Raw genomic sequence first — 21,868 nt, 5'->3', positions numbered from 1 at the left:
TTACTTCAGGCAAACCCCACAGTCTAGTTTGCCTAACTTGTGGTATCTGCATTTCTGTCACATCATTTCTGATCAGAATATTTAGTAAATTCTGGCTTTTTCTGAAAGCCACTAGGGGAGGCAACACTTCTTTACCACGATATATTTTCTTCCAAGTTTTCATCACAATGTTTTTGATTTTGTAGGACAAATTTGAGAAAGTATTAACAAATACAGTGCCAATCTTTTTAATTGGCCTACTACTTTTCTCCAAAAGTGCCTCACGATTGTTATTGTAAGCTCTTTTTGAAGCATTTCTTATAACTCTAGGCGGATAGCCTTTGGCCAACAACTTGTTGGTCAATACATCCGCACTTCGGGCAAAATCATCTTTAAGACTCCTATTGCGCTTCAGCCTCAAAAATTGTCCAAATGGCAAATTGTTCTTTAAATGTTTAGCATGGTGGCTATTGAAGTGCAATAAAGAGTTCTTATCAGTAGTCTTGTTATAGGGCTTCACTTTTAAAGAACCATTGTGATGGGAAATGGTGATGTCTAGAAAATGAGTCTCACAATCACATATAGACCCAGTGAATTTCAGAAACCGATTTTGTTGGTTAAGCCATGTCACAAAACAATCTGCCTCTTCTCTTGAGCCATCCCATATGATCAGTATATCATCTATATACCAGTCAGGCAGAGGATATATTTTCAGGTTCTCGGTCTAGCTTTCAAAAGCCTACATGGCCTGGCTCCCCTTATTTTGCCAATACGATTCCTACTTACCAACACAAGAGCTTTGTCCTCGAAACTTATGTTTCCTGCAGTCTCTAAAAGCAGGGGGCTGCGGGGCAGGAGCTTCTCAGCTGATGGTTCACGTCAGTGTAACAGTCTAGCCCACTTTCCACAGTACAGGCTCTTTGCAATGTCTTGAAAACGCACTTGTTCTGCTTTCCACCTCTCTGTCTGGTCTACTTTGATTATTACACTTCTGTCAGATACAGTTCAGTTTGTTTGGATATATGCAATTTAAATCCTTTCACTTACTCACTGTGTACGTACATATTGGATTTATAAAGTACAAACCTAGCTGGGAAGAAACAGCACCCTGTATACTGTGAACAGAGGGGCTAGATACGTAGGGCAGTGGGGTGAGCTCCAGGTGATGTGTGAATGTCCTGTTAACGTCAGGTGGGTATAAGCTGAAAATGATAGGTGAGCACCCTGCGTATATGAACTTAAGAGAAACTGGAACATCTACCATATGGAACAATAAAGCTCTGTGTGTCCTTTGATCTGCTCCTACATAATCTGTGCCTGCAGAGTCATCTTTCATGAACTGAGCACAATCCTTACAATTGCATTGGCTCACTTAGTGCTGGCTGTGATCAGGAAAAAGGGAAGCGGGACAAGACAGAATACAGGTACTCTAAAATTATTACAGCTTGTAGAAAGTAAGGGATAGCGCAGAGTATTCAGATTCATGCAGTCTTAAGACACATTATTAGGACTTGCAGGTTTAATTCTATAAGACAGTGCAGCAACTCTCTGATTTTTATGGAATACACAGAGCCTCTGTCGTGCAACTGGCACACTGTTGAAAGTGTACGAGTGGCCAATAGACTTTGGGAAGCATCCTTCTCATGAATAGGCTGGCACATTCCAAAATGAAAACCGTCATCTGTTAATCGGAAGCCTTGCAGGTGAAGGATCTAGTTTTTACCTCTAAGTGGAGATGACGTGATCTTTAGTAGGGGACAAGCCTGTAGCTGTGTAGAATCAGCGGCGTTGCACGTGTGTTCTCCCATGTGCAGAAGGTGCAGCAAGTCAGTGAAGAAGCCCACCAATGTGTACATGCTGAATCGTCTCTATTTGTTAATGCCGCTGTTGCCGATATGAAGGGCTCAGGTAGTATGCATTCAGTGTCCATATTCTACACCATTGTATGTAGTGTGAAAGGGAGTCCATGGAATCCTCGGTAACATAATAACAAGTGACAGTTTGTGTATGAGAGTTTGCTGGTATATGCGCAAGAATGGTGGTTTATGCTGATGATCGTTCTTGTGTTGGTATATAGAGGCTTCTCCAAGACACAGTATGTTCAAACTGTTTGTGACACAATAAAAGGAATTGAGTGTACGTTAATGTACACTACAAGGCAGGGATCGAAATAAGTATATGAGATTCACACTGTGACTTTATTTCAGTTATTTATGATCCATTATGCTTTAAAAACCCACGAGATTTTCCCTACGGCTTATTTATACACATACCATACACACAGAGGTAATGTCAAGTAGGTATGTTGGGATGAGACCAGTTGCACTGGAGAGCCACATGTAGCTCTTGGTAGTGATTGATCTCGAGCCAACCAGGCAGCCTTTTTTGGGGGGAGAGGCCTCAAACTGGTGGACCATTCACATAGAACCTGGGATAATGAATTTCAACATCGTTCGAGTGATGATCAGGGTTATGTGAGAAACCAGAGGGTGTTCTCATAAGTAGACCTCGGGAGTTCCTTATTCAAGTGGCCAGGGGAGGGCTGGCACTCTCAGATTCCAACCCTGGGGGTGGACGAGCAAGGATCACCTGGGTAGTGGAGCCTAGGGTTGTGTTTGGCGAAATAACCCAGGAGAGACAGTACCACACTTCAGAAGGAGAGGACGAAGTCCTGGAGATTTTCTTTGGGTACTCCAAGTCTACCCCCTTCCTCCCAATAAATCTTCCTTGTCTAAAACCCACAAACCATCCACCTACGATAAACCCGTTAAGAACCCAAACCCCAGTGCTGTGGGAAACTACATCTCCCAGGATCCCTGGCTGAATACTCCCAACCATTCTTTGTCACGTCCCTCTGATTGTTATTGCTCGAAACCCCTGTATACCACAATGACAACACACTAGCATTCCCACAATTCCCCCTCTCCTGGTCACGATATTTATCCCGGTCACTCCTGTTCATTTCACAAAACCTTCCTATCTCACCCTTCTGAGGTCATTAAAACCCCCAAGGACGAAGAATACCATTCCTCGTGTTACTCCGCCTTTTTCCTACACAAACCTTTCCCCCTGACACGAAAGACAACGGACTAACCACCTAATTGCATATATATACCTGGAATCTCTATCCCTTTCCAACCCGAAAACTTTCCACACCATAAACAGACAAAAGCTAAAACTGTTTACCCGACATGTCCTAACCCAAGGATCAGGCAGTCAGGCAATTAACCAAAATCACACACACCTGACGGCCCTTTTCTTTCCCCACAGAGATAAAAAAGTGGAGCACAACAGTGCAGCATGAGCAAGGCAGACAGCACGATGTGAGAGCCAGTTCCGTTCAGCAGTGTAAGAGGAGGCGAAAGATGGCGCGAGTCGAGAGGAGAAAAAGAAAGAAAGAAAGAAAGAAAGAAAGAAAGAAAGAAAGAAAGAAAGAAAGAAAGAAAGAATCATAAGGCCGCAGACGATAGTCTGCATGTTTTGCGGCAGGGGTCAAGGGTACCCAGGTGCCTCCCCCACTGACAGCCAAGCCGGGGAGAGACACATGGCCCTTTAATACCGGCTTTGACTCTACAGAGAAGAAATCAAAGCTGTTCATCAAAATCCGTGAGTCGAGGGAAGAGGCGATTAAAGAAAACTGAACTGTGTTGAACAAAAGTAGCAAGTGGCTAATTGAACTTTGTAACAAAGAACTGTTATATGAACTGTGTGGGGAAACCAGCAGAGCAGAGTAAAGCACCACGTGGGTGCATGCTTGTGGTGATTACCCTATTGATGAAACTACAGATAACAAAAGGCCGTAGGAGAGCTGCCAAGACAGGTCAAAGTGGTCATGCAAGAGGTATAGCAAAAGCCCCATACAGTCGAAAGCCTTTGACCTATGAACTGTAGAGAAAGCGAGGGAAATGAAGCCTGCATCGAGAGAAAACATGGGAAGTGAATCCCGCAAACATTGAAAGTAAAATGAATGAAGTTGGCAAGAGTGAAACCGAACGAGGACGCCGGTAAAGAAGGGGCAAAGTCTGAAGTCCCAAAATACAATGTGTTGACAAGAGTGAACCCAAATGAGGGATGTCCACAAGTGAATTGTGTTAAAAGGACAGGAGAACTGCACTGCCCTGCTTGTCATTTGGAGTCAGAGTACGAGCCCGAGCGAGGAAGAAACCAAGAGACACTGTAAGACAAGGAGAAGAAATATCCTGTTTGTCATTTGGGTCTAAGCCCGTCGAGGGAGAAAGCAAGAGACACTGTAAGACACAGAGTCATTGGGGGTGCTGATACAGTCGATCCTTTTTGAAATTCTTCGCAGTTGCGACAAAGTGATACTTGAAATCCAGACCTGGTGGTTGGCTTGCGAGGCGGCTAATCTCCACCCCCAATGACACAAGCCTCAGAGGAAGAACAAGGATTGCTGGAAACACGTGTCAGGCTGCTCACAGTGTCACTTCATAAATCTGCAATTTAAGCAGTGTTTCGAAATTCTTTGTATTGGTGCAGCGAGACTGGAAAACGTCCCTTAATCTAACATCACCCGAAGAGGTCCGAGTCTGAACGAGGGAGACCAAAGGGGGGGGGGAGGGATAACCATCACCCTAAGTTCATTGAGAAAGGAAGTGTAAAACTGGTTTATTGAGACTTTGAGAGGTCTGCCCCGGAAGAGAGGGACCCAGGGGTGAAGCCATCACCCAAAACATTTGTAACAGAACTGTGTGTTCATTTTGTTGAAACTATCAGGCCCTCAAGGGCAAGAAGCTTTTTACTGGAAAGAGACTTTAAGCCATCGGAGAACCTGATAGCTGGAGCAGAACTGTCGGCTTGTGCTGGGGAAAGCTCGAGTGTGTGCTGTGGTCAGGAGACCCACTTTCTCTGATGCTGAAAACACGGGGAAAGGAGATCTCTGGCAATCGCATGCCAACTTATTGTTTGAGAACACTTCTTTAATTAAATCCTATCCCACACGTCTCGGGAGGATAGCTCAGGGGCAACGGGCTTGTCTTGGTAGCAAGACGACGCGCAGCAACACAGGTTCGATCCCCAGGTCCCCGATTAGAAACCTTTGAGTATTAAGCGCTTTATAAATAACCAATTACAATTGTACTTATTTTGTATTGAGCGTAAGCATTGGCAATAGGTTTTTCTTAGTAAAGGCCCACAACGCCATTAGGACTGCCTTATTTTTGTTTGATGGCGGACACTTGCTCCCATCTTAGATTTAGGTTTATCTTAGGCGTTTTTCCACCCTGCATTAATAGTTCAATTAACACACTTGAACTGTGATCACTTGTGTCTGTCTTTAGTGTTGCCACCATGAGTTCCTTACAGTTAGGACAACCTCCTGTTGCCTGGTTGAAACATACTAACTTAGTTAACCTTTGGAAGCGGTAGAGGAACTGAAATATTTGGGTTTCTATTTGGTCTCAAGTCCTCAAAACAGACCAATCAGGAGCACAAATGAAGTATGTTAATTGGAAATATGGAAGCTTCTCCATTAAAATATTGATCAACTTTTAACCACAGCAATGTTGTTCCGGTGATTATGTATGGCCTGGAGTTTAGCCATCAAATCAGTATGGGCCTGTTGGATAGGTTGGAAGGAAAAATCTGACGGAAAGATCCAACTCTGCCAGATTTTGTCCCAGTAGCGATTTTGAGGCAAGAGCTAGGGATCAGTTTGTTAACTACTCCGTATACCTGCAAGGTTCTTTGCCTGGGTAGTGTGAGACAGGAATAGTATCAGGAGACGAGAGACAGATAAGTCTATTTTCAAAACCTTTATTTTCAATGGTCAGGGTGGGAACATGCCTCACTTGCCCTAATTTTCCCTAAGGAAAGGAAAACTAAGGAAAGTCTAAGTCTGTAAGTCAAAAGTAAAATACGGTTTGTGTCAAAACCTAGGCTTGCCCTCACTTCTACAGAGTAACAGGGTGCATGGAATTTGGCCAACTCAATAGTGTTCAGAGTAAAGTTAGTGTGACAATGGAGCTCCTCTGTAGCTCCCTTCCCCAAGTTCAAGGCACTCAGGTTTTATAAAGTTCCACAGGCTCTTAGGATTCACTTGGCAACTCAAATTGGCTTGACAAAAGTTCACAGTACCTTTTCCTTGTCAGGATTCACCTCTTCAACTGGTCTCCCAGGCTTCCCTCGCCCCGAGTCAGACCCTCTTAGTTCTCCAACTTTCAAAATGTTGAGCTTGTTCAATGTTGCCTCCATTTAAACACCAAAGTTCAACTCACACAAGTTCTGCTAAAGAAATGTCACTATTCACATGGTTTCTTGCGGGGCACCCTTCCCCACTCTAAACCAAGTTCTTTTGTCTTTCATGTTTAGTACATCATGCAGCTCCTTTCCACAGCTAGAGCTCCCCTGGTCATGGCACAGTTGACAGACAACACGGTCACCCATTACAAGTCGCGGAACCAGGTGCCTTTCTTTGCTTGAGCTCTCTTGTCCTTTTTGTGGGGCCTTTGAAGCCCTCCTGGATCAGCCTCCTGCCCGCAGGCCACCCCAATGCTTTTCAATGCTCCTGGTTTAGTTGAAACTCCTTTTATTAGTTTCGGGAATTTTGCTCCCACTTCAATTTTCACACAGCTCACCCTTTCGGATCTCCATTTTCTTCCAACTCCAGTGCCGCACACATTGCCCCCTTTTCCACAGAAGCTTTCAGTTCACTTACAGAGTCTTGTGACAACGTGTATTCCTACAAGCGACCACTCTGTCACTTTACATCAGCAAAATCCTTTTAGTCAGTTACACCCGTTGCGTCTTTCACTGTATGCAATCGAGCTGCAATATTGTATCTCGCTTAAACACACTGGGCTTACACCGGTTGCGTTTTCTTCCTTTTACAAGTAACGTTCTTGCAGTCTGAGGTCAGGGTCTCCTCACCAACCCCTCAGACACTCCTGGGTCCCCATCCTGGCCCAGGGGAATGAGCACTTGGCCTTTGCAATTTGAAAAGGGATTAGCCCACCTCATGGCTCCCTTCTCTGGAGGTTTTCCAGCAGCTCGTGTTGCAGGCTACTAGCCATGCTATTTTAGGGCGTTCCCACACACAAACCCTCAGCGTCTCTGTGTCCTGGATTTCCTCCGCTGGTTCTGGGCAGCCACGGCTCCACAGCTCGCCTCCCAACTCATTCCTCAAAACCTTCATCTTTGCTTCTGCTTGTTCCCCTCCTCTCCCTTACTGACTTTCTGGCTGACATTGAAATTGCACTGGTAACCTGGCCACCCTCTGATCTCTGGCCCAGTCCCCCCCCCCTTCAGTCGCACTCCTGCACTGCCTTCCGGGCAACCCCAGCACTTGGGGACTGTTTCTGTATACCTACAGTCCCACTTCCAGCACTTGATACCTAATGTCTGCACTTACCCTGCACTTGCCACCGGCTGCCCGTACTTTTACTATGGTTATTTATTCTTATCCCTTGTACTGCACTGTCCTCCCTCCCCTTCCCGTGAACTTGCACGATCTGAATGACACCTGGCCTAGTAAGATCGTTGTCTGTCTTCCCTCTGTACCCCTCCCTTGCCTCATCGCGCCTCAAAACACTTGTGTATAGGCGCGTTATAAATGCCATATCAATTCATCAGTCCAACTGCTGAATGCTTGGGGGCTTTTTATACTGTTCCAAGTACCTGGCAGGCTGCTGGTGGGCATGGTTGATGTTAATTGCCTGACCGGCATCATTAGTGGGACATGGCAAATAAGAATGTTGTTGTGCCTTCATCTGCATCTTCTTCTCCGTCCCAGTAGCACAGTGGTGTTTCTCATAGGAAGTCTGAACTCCTCCCGACATCCTGTTCTTTGTCACAGTATTTAAGTAATACTTTGGGGAGGGGGGGTGGGGGGGGAGAGGAGTGTGTTCCTGTATACAGTTTATGAAGGTTGAGGGGGTGGGGGTGCTGGGTAAGTTATTATCAAGGAAGGGATGGTAATATGTTTCCGGTCTAGGGGTGTCCTTATGACATGAAAGTGGTATTGTTAGCTTTCTCTTCCCCTTCTCGATGTCAGGGTAATGTTCACGAGGGTTAGAACATGATGTGTGTGTCAAATCTTATCATCATGATATGATAAGGAGAACAAGAGGTTGGTGGTTCTGGTTCTTTCACTCTGGTGTCCTTAGTCTTTTCCTTCCCTGTTAACTTCATCTGCTGAGTGTCATCTAAGGGACAGGAGTGTAAGTTAATGTCGTAGGTAGAAAAAAGGGTTTGCTGCCCTGGAGTTTTACATTCCCTTACTTTCCTCAGAGGGTGAATGTCTGTCGGAAGGTCTTAGGGTAGGGCAAGGCATGTATGACAATACCCTACGACAGTAGAGGGAGGGTAGGATCTGTCAGGACTACAAAGGGGGGGGGTACCATGGCTCACCCTTGGGCCCTCCTTTCCAAATCCAGAGGACCCTCTACCCAGGTGATCTTCCCTCGCTTGTGCCCCCCCACCCCCAGGTTTGGGATCCAAAAGAGATGGCCTGCCCATGGCCACCTGCATCGAAGATAGGAGTAGGCAGGGAAAGACCCTTGGGTTTTTGACAGTAGGTATAGTATTATGGCATCAGGGGATGATTTATACCATGACCTCTGTAAACAAATGGAACCTGAGAGTGGTGGAATACTGGGATCTATAAGGTCGAGGCTTGAGAAAATGGAGGTGCTAAACTTATCAGAAGATTTGGTTATTAACCGCACCATGTTAAAAAAAGAAGATATATGCATGCACTGGCAAAAGCATAAACTTGATCCGTCCTTGTCTCAAGGGAATAAACAACAGGGGACTCTCCAAAACTATCTAAATATTTGCAAAGACGCTAGATATAGAAACAACTTTTTGAGATTCAGGTTGAATTTGCTTCCACTAAGGCAGATCGAAGTATCAGGAGTTCATTACCTAAAGGTTTGGTATACTTGTCAGTTTTGTTGTACTCCTGAGGCTATGGAAAATGTGAAACATTTAGTGGCAACGTGTCCTGCTTTGACAGAGGTGTGACGAAACTTCTTGCAGAAATATTGGTTTCTGACCTAGCTACAAGTAGTAATGAATTATGGAAAAGATTACATAGTGTTTTTATGTTGCATCAACTACTGCAATTGTAACATTTTTAAGGCATATTGGATTAATACATTTTTAAATATGAAAGGATATCTTTCCTTCTAAAATTACAAGTAGCCGTCATAATTATGTTGCATTTTAAATTGTATAGGTTTTAAGTGGATTTTGTATACATTGAATGGGAAATATGTGGAAAAGCTGTTCGTTATTGTTTGTACGACTATGTGTAAGGTTTGATCAACCAATAATAATGTTAAAAAGAAAACACATTTTTTCAAGATGTGAGAACTTATGAACCCTATGGAACTTAACAATGGTTCACCTGAGCATATAATCCTTAGTAGATTCTGAAAGGGATTAGTATTTATCTGAAACATTTGGTTTCCATATGTGGGGAATGTAGGGGAGTTTGCTGAATTGCAAATATTTCTGTGTGATTGGACGCCAACAATGGTTGGCCCTTCATCTTCACAATGGCAATAATCATCCGTCAGCCTTACCAGATACTAAGGAGTTAAAGATTGGTGTATGATTGAAAATTATCTCTGCACGAGATCACACATAGAGGAAAATACTACCCATAGATTTGCATGCATAAAACATTCTACAAGAAATCTGCTGAACAAAGACAGGGTCATTATAATGTGGGCCTTAATGTAACCACTGGTTTTCAACATCAATCGTATTATGGGTGCATGAGGCGTTTAGCTTCTGTGCTATTGCAGGAATAATTTATCAGTAAATACATCTTGATTACTTGGTCGAATTGCCTAAGACTACCCCATATTCTTACTGCCACCCAAAAAGTGGAGGTAAATATTTGTCCTGGCTCCAGCTTGTTAAACGATATTTGTCCTTTAAGTGAAGCGATGCGCCCCAGCATGTATTGCTTCAATTTTCGAGCGAAAGATATGCAAGGGAGCCCTCATATCTTGGGCAGCTCGGATACAAAAAAATGGTCAAATATTTGATGGCTAATGGACCCAAGAGTAATCACTGACCAGTCTGCATTCATGAGGCATCTATGTGACCTTCTGCTTCCTATGTGCATTTCCATCCACGAAACAGGCAACAAAATGATTTAAATTGTTTTTAACAGACATGGGGTAGTTCTGAAATAATACATGCGGCACGCATGTATTGCCATGGTGGTGGTAAAGTCACAATCCAAGAGAACTGAGAATGTGGCACAGCAAACTCAATGCCACCCCTATCTGGGAAAGAAAGGACTAAAGAACATAGTTCAATTTTGGCATGAGCACGCCAGCACAATACTCCGCAGTGGTGCAGTGAGACGCAGCATTTTGGAAGAGGGATCTTGTATTGGATGAAGACCAAGGGCATATTGGGCGAAATGTGTAATTGTGTTCTAGAAGGTTTGACAAAATGAGGCTGGTGGAAAGAAGCAGGGGAAGAGGACAGTGATTACATGTTAGTAGGTTACAAACTAAATTAGTCACAGAAGGCCAGAGAGATGCTTGCCTTGATCTGCAGGTGAATTGCCATTACTTCAAAAAAGCCATACTATATATGTGCATATGCCACTCTGCATGCCTACCTCATGTCAGTCTGTGTCCCAGCCTCCTTCAGGCCCTCTCGCCTTTTCCTCCTTGGTGGAGTGTAATATCTGTACTGAGAAAGGACAGATTTGGCCTGCGTCTTTAAGGTCCGCGGTCTAAAAGGTTGACCACTGTGGGTGAAGTGGTGCGAGTGTTTTTCGAGAAGATCCCCGCTGTATGTTTTGACGCTGGGGTCCTGAAACTTGAGAAAACTGTCCTCCTTCGGAGTGCTTGCGTCTGAGGGCGTGAATGTATTGCATAGCCGTTTTATGGAAGAGACCCCGATGCTGAGTCCAGACACAGAAGAATTCACGCTTTTCCAGGCAGCCTCTCGAATCTCTGCAGCAGTCATGGGCGAGACCAGGCATTGTTCTGGTGAGGACAGACAAGACCTTGCTGAAGAAATCTGTTGATTTTCCATGCAGAGGGACACTGCATTATTGTCTTCAGTGCCAAATAAACTCTAGAATAGAAGCCAAAACGGGTAATTAATCAATAAAACAATGAGTGGAGCTCATGCTGCAGAAATACAGATCACTGAATAGCTAAACATGACCTTAAGTGTTAAGTCATCCAGAGTCAGTAAATAAAAAACAATGTATGTAGGCTGAGGTTTAAGGCATGGGAGGCAGGCCATGCTGAGGTAGACATGATGGGCAGGATAGAGCAGAGGTGGGTAGTCTTTGGAATGGCCACTAAAGGTGTGCAGGAGAGGAAAGTAGCAAGACCGGTGGAGGATTAATAGGCTCTTCCTTCTCCTGTTCTTCCCTGACCAGCCACTTAGACTGGAGCAACCAACTCCCTGTGCTGTTTTTGGACCGTCTTATCTAAAAAGGTACACATGATTTCTTAGGAGGTGCAAATGCTGGTTTAGGTTGCACAGTCCACTGACAATTCTGTTGGTGCACTGGGAGTGATGAAAGTCCAGAAGGTGCCATGCTCTTTAAAGGATACTGCTAAATCTGTGGAGATAAGAGCCTGGCTATATAACAAGAATGAACATACAGCATGTTAATATCATTGAACCTTAATAAGAAGTCACAGGAACACAGCACAACAAACAGTACTGTAACCACACATCAAAGTCTGTAAACATCAATAGGAAGCAATGCCCACCGAAGGAGCGATGAGTTGATATCCGCAGGCAGCAAGTACTGCGGTTAGGTAGATGTATTTCCAGTGTGCAACTTTCCAAATGTGGAGGACCTACTGCACGAAGCAGCACTACAATACCAGTGTTCCCCAGTATCCAAATTGTACTTTGCAGAGGAAAAGTGCCACAACCCTGTACGCACAGTACTGTCAATGAAGGTGAAAATCTAAAAAGCTTACGTCTGTAACACTCACTCTCGGGATATGGCAAGCCTCACCTGCGAAACCCTCAGGTAAAGAACCACCCAGGGAAAGGGAGAACAGCATAAATGGTCAATTACCACTCACAGGTGTAACCCTCAGGGAGAGATCCATCCTGACAAAGGAGCGGGAACAGAATACTGGCAACCAGCCCTAGTGTGGATCTTTGAAGCAGGTTATGGATGGCAGTTGAAGGTGTAGGAAGATTACAAGGGCTGTGGAGAATTGGAGGCTGTTGGAGGCAAGAGGGAAGAAAGTAGTAAGAGATTGGCAGAGATGGAAACAGCAGTTGAGAAATGAAGGATGGGGCAGTATTAGGAGAAGGCAGGAGGGGGTGGTTGAACTAGAACGAAGAGGAAGGTTACCATCAGGTCAGAGGAAACGGGAAAGAAAACATGCAGCTGTACAATTCTGAAGGTGAAGTGGGGGCCTCATTGCTTGAGAGTGGTAGGGGGAACTCCTAGATCCACAATTGTAAACTGAGATGTACCGACAGCAAGCCCAGGAGTAGTGACAAGTGGTAGACTTGGGACTTGATGTTAGTCGGCCCTGGGTACGCGAGCCAGGAAAGCCTGCATCTAGTTTGTAAGCAATGACTGAACACAGCTCGCAGAATGAAACGAGGTTGCATCTCAGAAGGAGAGGCTGTTGCCTGCAGGACCTCTCAGCTGCTGTATGATATATATCGTTGAACCTTTCACAATGTAAAAAATGAAGACTATAAATCCCTTCTGCTGAATCCAATTATATGTGCATCCCATAAGGCCCCTATGAACAACCGACATGTATGTAACTGATATGAAGGCAAAGGCTCAAGGGCTGCAAGTGGAGTGGTGCTTGCATCACTCAGTAAAAGCATTATGTGCCTTACGGTTCTGCCAGTGTCCCACATCATTATTAGACTTCTAACAAACCTCAGGAGCATTCTGGAATTTAAATAGCATTGTATCTCAAATTAAAAGGATATTATGCCTAGTTAGCAACCAGTGATGTGGACGTTTATTTACTGAAGGCTGTAAGGAACTCATGGTGGCAACAGTAAAGACTTGATCACAGTTCAAGGGTGTTTATTAAACTGTAAGTGCAGGGTGAAAAAACACCCAACCTAAGATGGAAGCAAGTTTTGACCATCAAATGAAAAATAAGGCAGTCCTAGTAAAAGGCCTATACTAAAAAAATTCCTTACAATTAATTACAGAAAGCGTGGGATAGAGTTTTCAAATAAAGAAAAAGGTGTACACACAAATAAGTCAGGATGTGATTGTCTTGAGGTCTCCCTCCCCCCCCCCCCCCCATGTCTTTTTTAGCACGGGACAAGGTGGGACTGGAGCACAGCACCCGCTCGATCCTTCCCCGCACAATTCGATAGTTCCGTATCAGGTTCTTTTCAATAAAAGTCTCTTGCCTTTGAGGCCTGATATTCTCAACAAACAAACACAAAGTTCTGTTCCGCTAATACTTTGGGTGATGGTTTCACCCGTGTCCCACTCTTCTTGGCGCAGACCCCTCACAAGTCGTATTCAACACATTAACCAAACAGTTCCTTTCTCAGTGAACTTTGGGCGATGACTTTCCACCCCTGGATCTCCCTCGGCCGGGCTCAGACACCAAATAAGGGCGACACTTCACTTCGCCTTGTCCTGCAATACTTCTTGCTTTCCCAAATCTTAATGTTTTTTTAAAATAATGCAGTGTGAATATCCCTCTGAACGGGGAGAAATGGGAAAAAGGAAGTGGGAACGAATGCCGTGGGAGCACCACAGTAATGAAGAGAGACAACCTGGGAGCCAGCGAGAGGGGGAAAAACAACGCCGCCTTTCCGGGCTAAACACAGCGTCACATGGAGCTGAGTCACGTGGAGCCGAATTGTTGGAAGAGACAAACAGTAATGACCTGGCAGTTCCCGCTCCCCTGGTTCACAATTGTTCCTTTCCCGACACACAAACAAAAACGAGTGACAGGGAACTGTCACGTGAAACCGCAAGTCCTTTTTTCAACCAGCATGAATACACGGCAAAACGTTACAATTCCCTACACGCTCCCGTGTCCCGTTTGGCTGTGAACCACGCGGGTTCCCTCGCAAACAAACAGAATAGCACAACAGACGCTGCCAGGGTAATGAACATTTCACAGCCCCAATTTCACACGGGTTACTTACCTTCCTTGTTGGAAGACAACACTCCGGAGGGATTAGTTGTATCAGCTTGCATGGAGGTAGAGGTATCCCGCGAATTACCGGCTTTGACGGAAGAGGCTGGATGGCAAACTTCGTGCAAAGAGAAAGGGGGCGGGGCTTGGGGGTGTATTTATAGAAAAACAGCACAAAGCAGCCCTGATTGGTCCAACCAACCCCAACCCCTATAAGGGTGAAACTAATGACGGACTGTGTGTATCTTTCCGAATCTCTTGCAGATCACCGGCGGAGAGAGAGAGAGAGAGAGAACTGCACCTGAGACGCTCTGGGCATACGAGGACTAGGCGTCATTTTCTCGCTGTTCATCCGTATCACAGAAGGAAGAAGGCTATTTGAGAACTTTGAGCCATAATTTATTTTTGTTTCGTTGAACCTGAATAAAGGCCGTTTTGCGTTCCTTTAAGTCATCGGCTGTCTGCCTCATCCTTTTTACACCCTTGACTGGGTTCCCTCTTTCCAACCTTCGTAACACACTGTTCATGCGCTTATTTCACTAAACGGGATTCATTTCCCTCAGTTTTCCAATCAACTGGCGGTCAAAGACTTTCGACAGTAGGGAGGATTTTACAAGACCCCTGTTTGACCACTTGGACCTCTTCTCGTCTTTTCCCAAGGTTTTCTGGATACGGTACTCTCTGCCAACTGGTAATTGGCCAGAGTGTCCTGCGTGAGCACCCACGTGGTGCCGGAATCCTCTGTTGCTGGTTTTCCTTCTCTTTCATCAATAGTATCTTTTTCCTTTTCAAAGTTCAAATAAGCCACTGGCTATTTTCCGTTTAACACAGTTCGGTTTCTTAGCGACACTCCTGTCGACTCACCGGCTGTGATAAACCGCTTGGCTTTCTCTCTCCTTGGAGTGAAGGTTGGTACCACACAGACAAGCACATGCACCTCTCCCCGGCTTGGTAATCAGCGAAGGAGGGTCTTGTGTACCGTTGACATCTTCAGCAACACACGCAAAAGCATTGAAAAAATGCATTTTTTTTTTAAAGATAAAGGTTGTATTTGTATTATAATGGGTTTTAAGGAGTAAAAGAAAAGTGGGTTGGAGGGTGGGCCCTCCATTAAAAAAAAGAAATAAAATAATTTTTTCAATTCATTTTTTTCGATGCTTTTCCATTCAATGCTTTTGCATTTGATGCCATCACTATAAACCACGCTGGCTATTGTACGCAGATTTATTATTCCTTCTACAGAGGTTTCAGGGGCCTTAGTCGGAAAGGGCAAGCTTGATTCTCTCCTTGTCACCCTCTCGGTCTGCGCCGTCTTTCTCCTGCTCTTGAACTGCTGTGCTGGATTAGCGCTCATGCCGTGTGGGCGGTCTTGCTCAACCTGTGCTCTTGTACTCCACCTTTTTTCCCTGTGGGCTAGGGAAAGGGACGTCAGGTGTTTGTGATTCTGGTTAATTGCCTGACTTTGCCTGACCCTTGTATTGGGACATGTCATGTAAACGGCTCTTGTGTTTGTTCGTTGTCTTCCATGTTGTGCAAAAGTGTGTGTGTGTGGAAATGGGGTCGGGGGGGACAGTGTTTTGCAATATCCTACGTGGTAGGATGGGGAAAAGGTGTTGAAAGAAGGGGGGATATTGCATCTTGCCTGTCAGTGTCCCACTTCCACTACCCAAGCACCCCCCCCCCCCCTCCAGGGGAATCCTCCACCCCCAGGAACCGGATCCAATAGAGATGGCCGTTTTCTGGCCACCTGGATGACAGATCACCGGGGACTAGCTAGGAAGACACCTTCAGATTTCTCACAAGACCCAAAAGCTACCTCTGGTCAAGCTCCATAAGAGTGAGGCCTTGGAACAAGTCAGAACAAATTCAGTTGTGAGGCGAGGAGTATTAAAAACATTTGAGGTGAAAGAGTAGCAATTCCAATTCAATGTCACGTTTCAGTGTCAGCCATCCATGCTTCAACAAGAAAAGGGCACGGTTCTAGGGCCCATAGGTGGTGCTTTGATAGGCAATATGTGTCGGAGGAGTTAATAAGAAGAATTCGGAGGTAGATGTTGACTAATAAAGGTTGACACTTTGCATATTACCGGAAGGTAGTTAAATACGAATGTACACGGTTTTAGTTGCTGCCAATGGTCACAATGAATGAAGCAAACCAAAGATGATAAGCACTGTACTACACCAACTTCAGACAAACAAACAAGCATGGTCTTGTGATGAACCATGCACATAGTAGTACCAGGATGCACATGGCTGGAGTATCAAAGGCTTTATCTTGGTGCGTAACCTGGGATTCCCATGGTGGGTATGTATACATATTATGACACCATCATCATTGCCCCAATTCCTTGCAAAGGGTGCCCAAAAACATCTGTCCTACACAAATACCGAGCAGATCACTCTTATTACTTGCACATTATCGGGGAGTACATATTTATTTTCTTGACGAAAAAAATAAAAATCAATTCACTGCTTCCCATTTAACTGAACACTTGAAGTATCATGCCGTGTGTTCTCTAGCTTAATTAGGGAATATGTTGCTGTTAATCTGCTTATTGGGCAAGACATCAATTGCCTGTTCCCAAGGGCACATGAGTCTTCATTTAACAAGTGAAGGAAAACAAAATCAGGGTCACAGAAGGACACGCGCAGTGTCATTTCCTGGGTTTTGCAGAGCAAGGATTCCAGCGTCTTAAGATATCTAATGGAATTGCTTACTTGCATTAAACGTCCTTCAGCTCGTACTTGTTTCAATGACAGAGTCAATGTTTGGCTTCCCTGTGCCTGTGTTTCTAAGTGAAATTGCATACACTGCATGAAGGAGATCTCTAGGGCAGAGCTTCTGACCACTCACCACACTGCGACGGATTCGCCTGCTATCACCGAATGTGGTCATTACTTTGACCACATGCAGAATATTAGGGTATTTGTAGTACTAGAAATGCTGCTGCACGGATCATAAAACATGCCCATTTTTTTAAAAATACTGCATGTAAAAGTCCAGGAAAATCCTTACATGATGGAAATAGATTTGTATTGTAGAGTATCATATATATACTTTCCCATTCAAAATAATACACAAGTGTCTGTGAAGACCCTTCTGTGCATTGTACAGCAAAGGAAGTGAGGAAGGACAAAAAGGTTTTTAACATGTTGAGGGTGGGGTTAAACTTACTGCCCATCACTTTCTTGGTGGGGGTAATTTTTGAAGATATTGCCTCAGTCAGGACCCTGTATTTAGGTGCACAGTAAAAACATTGAGTAATTCAAATACCATTTGTTTTAATAGTCACTGCCTAACTAAACGTAAGATAGCTAGGAACAAATACAATTATTTTCTCATTGTAAAGAAGGAACATATTTTTAGTAGATGTTGGTATTAGTACCCAAAACGTTGTGAATTACTTTATAATGGGGGTTCAACAACCACTTAGCTTTTAGAAATGTAAGAAGTCATGACTGATTTACAATCAACCAGTGGCATACTATAGAGACACGAAATAAAAATGTCAGCTTTACGGCTGTATGTGCCATTATAAAACGGAGCAGTGGCAAAAACAAAATTAAAATTCAATCTTAACCCAAAAAGAGCAAACAGTCTGTACAGCGAGTCCATCCCTCTTTTTGCACGAGATAACAGTCAGCCCACCTTTTGGCTCATTGCATCCTTAGGCACAGTGAGCAAGGGTTCAAGGTCTGTACCTACCAACTTCACATCTGGAAACCGACTTGTGAAGGTGTCTCGATAAGTGTCATTCAACGTGGAGTAGGACCTATGCCATTTGTGTCAGACCAACAGGGATCACGATAGCAATGTGCTTCAAAAAAGTTTATTCTTGCCAAGAATGTGATGAACACCTATTAGTTCTAGGGGGATTCCCTATAAAGGAAAGGAATGTTGTACTCTCAGAACAAATTATTTAAAAAGGTGTGGGAAAAGAAACTGGAAGGCATCAGGGTTTTCTTGCCTGACAGGGTCTCAGTCTGATATCACAGTTTTAGGAATATAGGGCTCAGACCACCATGTGTAAATCTGAGGGATATAATTCCCAGTCCACTCATCTGCAGAACTAGAACACATTATCTGGGAAACAGTGCCCAGCATGCTCTAGGGATAAGGGATCCCACTCACTCTCACAGCCAATGTTAGATTTCTGTCACCCTCAGGTTTTTGTCACTCATGGGCCACTAGGCTCCCTTGCTCCACCCATCCCTTCTCTGGTGCCAGTCTAGTCTCTTGGGCAAGCCACTTCTCTCGGATCACTCTGCGCCCCAGGGCCAGACTGAACTCTTTGGCCACTTGGGGCTCCCCTTGGGCCAGCCAGCGCTATTGGGCCCCTCAAATATCTTGCGTCACTGCCTTGTTACTCCAGGATTTCTACCGCTCTCCTCATGCCTGCATTTCTTGAGTTTTTCAGATGTATTTGGGTGGCCATGTTCCTGCAACAAGGCTTTGCATTGGCATGACAAACTCACAGGTTTTTGGATTGGTCTCTAGGCTTGCAATGCAAAATTGGTTCATTCTGCAAGCTCTGCTCATGTCATTGAGCAGTAAAAATGACTTGGGAGCAATTTTGTGTTGGGTCAAAAGCCTCCATTCCAGTATGCCTCTCCACATCGGCTTGCCTTCAGATTGTTAATTCTCTGCATCACTTCTCAGAACACACCAAAACCCACAGAGGGGATGAAGCAGAGGGCCAATGCTGCGAGTCGGAAGTTACTGAACCACGCATTGGGCACGAGGGAAGTATTTCCTTTATAATAGCTGTGACAGCAGATCTCTTTCATATTTTCCCTTCCCTGCAGCTCCCATTGCCTTCCTGTCCCCTTCTTCAGAGAGGTAGTCTGGCATGAAACCTATCACTTTCACAAAAGCATTATCTTGAATCAGGGAGACTGTCAGAGGGGAGCAGAGGAGGCCCATTCAGACTATTGGTGGAAACAATGCTGGGGTCACACGCATTACCGCCTACGAGTGGCACACAGCATTGCCCAAAAGCCATTGTTATCTGGAGTATAACAACCCTTGGGATGATGTCATGGGACTGACTTCCTCATGTATAGCAGCAGTACCAACAGGGACACATGTAAAGTTAAAGCAGGCCTAAAGAAATCCAGCATTACACCATTGATTGAGAAACTGGCTATTGTTCTACAATCAATCTAGGGATTGGGCTTACCGACAGCTCTTCTGAAGGCTATAATCACAGAGTTTCAGGTTCTGATAGAAACTACTTCGCGAGACATGTTCATTTAATGTTCTAATTAATGTCAGGGAGAATGTTAAAATAATCTATGGGATGATAGAGGTATTTCTTAAATGTTCAGTCATAGGTTATACATTTAACAAAGGCACACAACTCTGACCATATTAGAGCATGCCGCGTCAAGATACACTCTGAAAATTACATCCGACTAATACTTTGTCTAGGATTTCTTTATTTCTCAGCCCCCCAAATAAAACAAAGAGCTCATTTTACCAATCTACATATCCATGATCGCATTTATGCTATAACGTGTAGAACATGTAGGTCAAATTACATCATAAGATGAAATATTGGTGCAGCTTTGAGAACATTGGATAAGATGCTAAGCTTGAACTGACATCTATGGCAATCTCAAAGAACATCTATAAAATCTCAGTTTGAGAACAGCACAATTATAAGTTAATGAAAAAAATAATAGTTAAGGCGCAATCCTCCAAATACCATTGGAAATACAATCTTATCTTTGTCTATGCCCCTCTTTACAGGTTAAAAAAAATTAATAAAGCTCGTACTAAAATTCTAGGCTTTGGGTGAAATCTCCTCATTTCCTCTGATCTACAGAAGATCCATATTAAATGCTCTGTTTTTTTGAGTGGAAACTAAAGACCAAACTATTCTTGAGATGCTTCACACAATATCCAGGTTGAGGTTTACCTGTAGGGCTGTGAAGTGGGAGGCTGCTGATGGATGAGATATCGAGGAGAATACACCGTTAGATGCTGGTGCCCATGAGGTGCATTACCTGTTCATCTTCGACACTAAGCCTAGGATCTAATAATACTGAATCACTCTGAACAAATCATCTGTAGTTCAGTGGCCATGTATTTCCTCCTTTCCCCTCTTCCAAGAGACTGCTGGCCAGCATCTATGGAGGTTTCTGTATCTAGTGCGCAAAATATCAAAACTAGCCTCATCCTCTTTTCTAATCGGCCTTCCCAGCAAGATTTTCCAACAATGTTCGGGTTACAAGGCGAGAGATGGAACAGACGGCTAAAAGGAAATGCTGGCTAATGCAAAGATAAATTAGGCACAGCTTCTTGTGTGCTGTATGCATAATGTGTTAAGGTACTATTGTAATACAAACTAGCAGGGCCACAGTGTAGTCGAGAACAGAGAAACAAATACAACGTTGCCTGAACAATCACGCTGCAGTCTCCTCTTTAGCAAAGAAATCTAACTGCTACATATAAAAAAAATGTTACTGATAACAGATTCATTCTTCTTGAGCTTGATGTGTTTTTAATAAAGTAAATCAAAGGTGGCACAATTTAGGTTTTAATTGCAAAAATTAGTTGGCAAGATAGACTCAAAAACTCCACTTTGACATAGTCAATCCAAAGAAACACATCCTTGCTATAATTGAGCTTACAGTTTTCAGTTTATAGATTAAAACCTTCACAATAACACAAATAAAACTAAACTGTAAACTCTCCAGTACAGAGTACTGATAGTCTTTGAAGGTCTCTGGGACCGTATAGAAAAACCACTAATATCCCACTCAATACCATCTTCGCAGAATGGATACATTAAGATCCTGAGAACCATATTCCAGAAAATGCAATACAAGTTTGTTTTATCTATCCCACGTTAAAACAGGGACAACACACTGTCAGCACCGAATTTAAGAGCCCCTCGTTCCCTGCACTCCACTTCACACTTAGTTGCCCAGGCAACCCCAAAAACAAATCGGGTCCTGGAACATTTTGCACCATACTGCCACTTCCACGCAAAGAGTTCTAACTCAAAGCTCAAGGCGAAGGCTAAAGCCATCAATACCCTTTTGTGGTACAAAAAGATTACGTTAAACTGAATAAGCTAAAACAATTAAAGTCAAATACCAAAAATACTGCATGCAAAATTCTTTTGTTGAAGAAAATCTGCCATTTCACTGTGTATCAGAATTTCTAGGTCTATAGACGTAAGGTGAGTTTGTGGCAACTTTAGGATTGCGTGCAACCTATTCCTGAGGTTGACGATAGCTACCAATTGGTTAGTCCATTTGGGTGAAAGGCAAAAGGTGGACAAACAGAAAGGGCAGGTATGCAGGGCTAGACCAGATGTCTGCCCTCCATGGTGAGGTGTAAGTGGGAGGAGACTATTGAGGGAAGTGTTCTAGTGATAAGAGAAGGTCTTAGGCTCACTGGTTATTTGACTTTGAGGCCTTTCACGAAGCCGAAGTGCCACTGTAAGCAGGGGTGCTCACTCGGGAAACTGGGTGATTAACAGATTGTTGAAACTACCGTTACCAGAAGGCCTTGGGAACGGCACCAGAGGGGTCAAAGTGGTCATACGGGGGTCTATTAAAATCCTCTGTACAGTTGAAAGTCTTTGACCGATATATGGTTGTGAAGCTAAGGGAAGTGAATCCTGCATTGTAAGAGTTGATCGAGATAGTATGCGATTGAAAAAGTTGGCAAGAGTGAACCCAAAGGAGGGATACAGATGAACGGGGCGAAGTCTGAAGTCCCAATATACAGTGTGTTGACAAGAGTGAACCCGACAGAGGGATGTCCACAGTGA

At 44.1% G+C, this 21,868-nt stretch overlaps 1 protein-coding gene across 4 annotated transcripts in view; it reads right to left on the bottom strand.

Annotated features, from left to right (window-relative positions):
- SPATA7 (spermatogenesis associated 7) overlaps window positions 1-21,868 on the bottom strand; it is a 466,226-nt gene that overhangs the window by 331,341 nt on the left and 113,017 nt on the right. For all 4 annotated transcript variants that reach the window (XM_069637949.1, XM_069637946.1, XM_069637948.1 and 1 more), the window contains one exon: window positions 10,580-11,043. In XM_069637949.1, the coding sequence (XP_069494050.1) occupies window positions 10,580-11,043 (464 nt within the window). The remainder of the gene's footprint in view (window positions 1-10,579; window positions 11,044-21,868) is intronic.

Source organism: Ambystoma mexicanum, chromosome 14, assembly GCF_040938575.1.
Source record: "Ambystoma mexicanum isolate Mex_15411 chromosome 14, UKY_AmexF1_1, whole genome shotgun sequence".
Lineage (NCBI taxonomy): Eukaryota > Metazoa > Chordata > Amphibia > Caudata > Ambystomatidae > Ambystoma > Ambystoma mexicanum.
Note: the sequence above shows the minus strand (reverse complement) of the source record. Positions and strands in the feature narration are given on the sequence as shown.